Below are 4967 nucleotides of genomic sequence, written 5' to 3'. Positions count from 1 at the left end.
GCAGGCGCGCCCCCTACCTCGTGGCCTCCTGTTAATTGGCTTGATGTAGGGTCCAAGTCTCCTGAGTTGTATTCGGTGAGAAAATCATGTTCTCGAAGGTTTTATTCCATTTGGACTCCATTTGATATTCCTTTTTTCTTTGAAACCCTAAAACAGGCAAAAAACAACAATTCTGGGCTGGGCCTCCGGTTAATAGGTTAGTCCCAAAAATAATATAAAAGTGGATAACAAAACTCAATAATGTCCAAAACAGTAGATAATATAGTATGGAGCAATCAAAAATTATAAATACGTAGGAGACGTATCATGCACTGGCGTGCGCCTTTTTGGAAATACCATCCAAGTACCTAGCCCGTCAATAGTCCGTGACGAGCCACAAAATATACATTTTCTATAGAAATGACATTCTACTACAATCCACTTCATTGAGCGTGCATTCACCATCTTCAAACTTTATGGGCACATAAGAAACAATCCCAAGCGTGTTTTCTACGAAATTCAACAGATCACACTCTAGAATTTTCCATAATTGAAAGCGTGAGATGATTGTGTGTTGGCGTGTGACTTTTGGCAATAGTAACATCCGAGTAGCCCGTCCTTAATCTGCAAGGAGCCACGAAAAATATATCTTCTATAGAACCTGCAATTTACTAAAAAACATCACATGATTATGGTATTAATAAGAAAACAATCCTAACACACCCTAGCACACTTTGATGAACGGGGTCATGGGGAGGGGGGTGGGAGACGGATCAATGTATAATCACAATCGTACCACGTGTTGAAATCTCCGTAGTTTAGAGTGGCTCAAGATTGAAACATTGGTTGAATGCCTAGTTCATCATGGACTAAACTGTGCATTTACTGCACTTGCATCTCATTAAAGCGCCTTAAATTTTCAGCATGATGATATTATAGTCGGTGGAATGATCTTTATCGTGACTCCGTTAATCTTGAAGCTTTCCGAGCCTAAAATTCAGTAGATGAGCGTGAGCCTATGTGCATCTATGTTATGTTGTACTTACAATATTAAGAAACAGTTTAGGGTACTTAATTTGTCTAAGTTTATTAGTCATCCTCATATTTCGGATCAAACTCTGACCATGGATTTGACTAAATATAAGTATAGTTATTCCAGCATAAAACTAACCAGCTAATTTTCCGTGTGCTGCAAATGGGGGCATACATATTTTAATGGTTCAACACCATCGTGTCTGACATATACGCTACACCCATCATATTCCAGATTTTTTTTGCAGGAAATCATATTCTAGATTTTGGTAGGATTTGGTTTGATTTGAGCATGAGTAGGAGAAGACAAGTAAAATTTGATCTAGTTAATTGAGTTAATGCAGGCCATGATTTTAGTAAGATTTGATTGATTTAGTGCCGGGTTTTCACTAGAGTAAGGTAAGAAAAACATGATTTGGTTTAGATTATTCCAAACGAATGGGGAGGGACCAAACCGCATTTGGTGACGTACCAACGCCAACTTCCCTTCAATGGTAGAGATATTTGGCTAGTCAAATATATACTATGATTGAAAATTTGACCTAAAATTCGTGGTGAACCAATAAACACATGGCAGATGGAATATGTATTAGACATACATATTCTATGTACCCATACATTTTTTGCAGGGGCCTGGGGTGCGGATAGCAGCAAAGCCCTAGCCTAGGCACGCGAGGGATAAAAAGGCAGAGCAGAGCAGAGGAGAGCACACGGATCCAAAACGCAGCGAGTGCAACCAACCAACAACCAGCGCCGCTGCCCCGCCTTCGCCTATAAACAGCAGCCCAACAGTACCCATCAGCCCGCGCGGCGTCAGTCCAGGACAGGAGGGGCGCGTTCGATTCGATTCGTTTCGAGATCAAAATCCCATCCCGAACCACCCAGCCAGAGCGAGAGCGAGTGAGCGAGGTGGGCGTCGAGGCTGGCCGCCGCCGCGAGGATACCGGCGCCCGTGCGCGCGATGATGGCCTGGTGGCGCAAGAAGGTCGTCTTCCCCGCGCGCCGCGCGCTCGCCGCCGTCTCCACCCGCGTCCGCTCCCGCAAGACAGGTACGCGCCGCCGCCACCGCCCCTCTCCACGTCGAGTCCTCGCCGTCGTCCATTGGCCGATCCGTGGCCCTGGGCACGGCTAGCACGCAGATCAGATGCGTAGTAGGCTGTTTTGATCAGTTGAGTCAGTTGCCCTGAATTAGAGGTTTATAGTTGCCACACGCAGAGCGACACCTCCTGCTTCAGTTTAGTCAGTTGAGTTCCCACTTCCCACGATCACTGCGGAATTCACTCGTGGATTGTTTTTACCACTCCACTCTGCGGGACAAAACAGCAGCATCTAGAATTCTAGGTAGGTGACACGCGCGTGCCTGAGGTTTATTCAGGATAAAACTGCAATTTCTTAGATGAACAGAGAATTTCATACTCAACAGTACAGTCATAGCCAAGCCATGCTTATAATTTTCTTCTTCATCTTTCCCTCTCCTGATCCAAAACTTAAGAAACTTATCAGAGTTCGGTAGCGGTTAGCTGACGCTTCAGTCTGCGTAATTAGTCAGTTTATTATACATCCTCCGCAAGAAACCACTGAATCCTGCAGCTGTTTTCTAGTACTACAGTAGTGGTGGTATAATAATCGGATCGAACTTACTTTAATCGGCAAATTCTTCGCCCCTACGGCATTGACCACGCTCGTCAGTTTAATTTACTGCACGGGTCAAAGACTAATCCATTTTGGAATGCGGTTCCTCTCCACTAAAATACAGATCGGATTGGACTTTGCAGTTTCAGTCTAGAAGCCACACCTCCGCGCCCCGTCATCTCGCACTAGCGTCCTCCCTCCCAAATCTAGCTCCTCCCCTCACATATTCTAACACACGCGGGCCCCGGGGTGAAAAGCCTGGCGACCTCTTTCTCAATTTCTGCTGCCGACCACCCATGCTGAAAATTTCTTTGCAGTTTCAACGGGTTCAGTTAGGTATACTTCTCTTCAAAATAACACTGCTCTGCACTTGCACGAGACTGAATGCTCTGCCGAGGAAGTCAACCTCCCCTGTCGGTACGCAACTGTACGTACAAGGAACTTGGCAGCAGCCTGCAAGTGCGAGGAATGAATTAGCAGCGCCGCACAGTGTGAGATCTCGTCGCCAGTACTTGGCACTGGCCGCCGCACTGTGCCGCCAGCCGGTACCGTCCATATTCAGTAGGCGCGCGCCGACAAGTGTCGTGGGCCTGCTCGTTTACTACGATGCGCCTCTGATATTTGCCGCACGGTTAATAATTACTGATGGATTATCTTTGCCACACACCTGCACAGATCTTCCTTGACACCGTGCAAATCTATCTATAGGGAGAAAAAGTGGTAGCAGTACTGCTTGTGGTGTCTGGCTGTGGTCTTGAGATACTTGTCTTAGCAAGTGTGCATTGCCATTGCCCTCCAATAATTCAGCTAAGCTCGTGCCGTTTGAACCGAGCTTTTGCGGCTGCGGCGGTGCGCAAGGGGACTGGTCTGCCACCGCCAATGGTTCTCTTCCGGTCATCAGGAGGTTTTCTATGGAAATGTGACACTCAACCACACAATCATTGGGAGATAGTGTCCACCAACTTGTCTAGAACTCGAGCTTATGGTCATGGACCTATGGCAGGATCATCGTAGGACACTGTATCGTAATACCAGTACTTGTAGGCGCAATGATCGTGTGCACAAATCAAACCGGGGCCCCGGGAAGAACGCCGCAGGCCACCGGAGCCGCCCATGGCGTCTACATCTTTTTTCTGTTGGAACAGTGCGATGATAGCAGTTTTTTTGGAGATCGGGGTGATGATAGCCGGCCAATAGGCGATGGCAACCTTTACATTTTTGTTTTGTATCTTTGTGGAGCTATCTCCTTTTCTTTTTGTCCCCAGCCGTTCGTTGCAGCAACATGGAGTCACGTCACTCACCATGGTATGCATTACCATCCCATAAAAAAAAGCCACACGTCACCGTGTAAGTGAACTTGCGGCGCTCCATCGGTCTCGCTTGGGGCTGGGAATAAAGGGCGTACTATATATATTCATGCGTGTCGTTCGCCTTTGTGGTAAAGTCTTAGGTAGTGGAAAAGGAGGCGAAGAAGCTTCGTGGTGAGAACCCGAGGCGGGGAATGTTCTTGGCTAGCTGAGGAAAAGGCGCATGCGGTTTCTAGATAAGGATGCATGACGGGGTGCGTTTAGCCGTCGATCTCGCGGTAGAAGAATATCGAATGTCTCCCTTTACCCCGTTGGTCTCACTTTTTTCCCCTTCTTTTTTTGCTGGGGGTGAGGTGAGGGTAGAAGAATATCGAATATCTTTTACTTCCTCTTCTGGGAGTTTTTTCCTTGTCTAGATAGCTTCTGGTGTTTCTGTGCGTGCCAATAATGCTGTGCCCTTTTTATCCAGAGGAATAAAAGACACCCTCGACTCGGCAGCTTCGGTTATATTGCCGGTGGTGGAAGTGGAAGCCCATTATTGTTTAGGGCCCCAAGGTCTTATTAATAGATACTAGAACTTTAGTACACGGGCCTTAGTGGCTTTGCCATTTGTGCTAGGCCCATGACGCCAATTGCCAAGTTGTTCGACCTGCCAGGAAAGGAATGGACCTGGGGGAACAACACTTTCTTAGGGCCCAATCTACTTGCTAGTTCGCCGTTTGTGCAAGGAAAAAGTGAAGTAGGAGATGTTCTCAAAAAATAAAAAATAGCCAGTAGGAGATGATGACATCAAAAAGATTTAATGTGCACTCCTGTTTTTTTAGTTCTTTCAACCAAATATAATCTCTTTCTTTAGTTAATAATAAAGTCACTCTGTTGCCGTTCAAAGAAAAAGTCACTTTGTTGCTAAAAAAACATGAAATTAGTGGGAAAGAAAGGAGAAAGGGAACAAGTATACACAACAAGCTGAGGTGTCATTATTCCATTAAAAAAAGCTGAGGTGTCATTCCATTCGCA

The 4967-nt window shown here is 46.2% G+C and overlaps 1 protein-coding gene across 1 annotated transcript in view; it reads left to right on the top strand.

Moving 5' to 3' along the window:
• The first annotated feature begins 1726 nt into the window (after positions 1–1726).
• Positions 1727–4967, top strand: part of LOC119356313 — a 4435-nt gene continuing 1194 nt past the window's right edge. Inside the window, exon 1 of the mRNA XM_037623257.1 lies at positions 1727–2060. Coding sequence (XP_037479154.1) covers positions 1973–2060 — 88 coding nt within the window. The 5' untranslated portion in view covers positions 1727–1972. The remainder of the gene's footprint in view (positions 2061–4967) is intronic.

This window comes from Triticum dicoccoides, chromosome 2A (genome assembly GCF_002162155.2).
Source record: "Triticum dicoccoides isolate Atlit2015 ecotype Zavitan chromosome 2A, WEW_v2.0, whole genome shotgun sequence".
Taxonomy (NCBI): Eukaryota; Viridiplantae; Streptophyta; class Magnoliopsida; order Poales; family Poaceae; genus Triticum; species Triticum dicoccoides.
The sequence above is the reverse complement of the archived record's forward strand: the minus strand, read 5'-3'. Positions and strand labels throughout refer to the sequence as shown.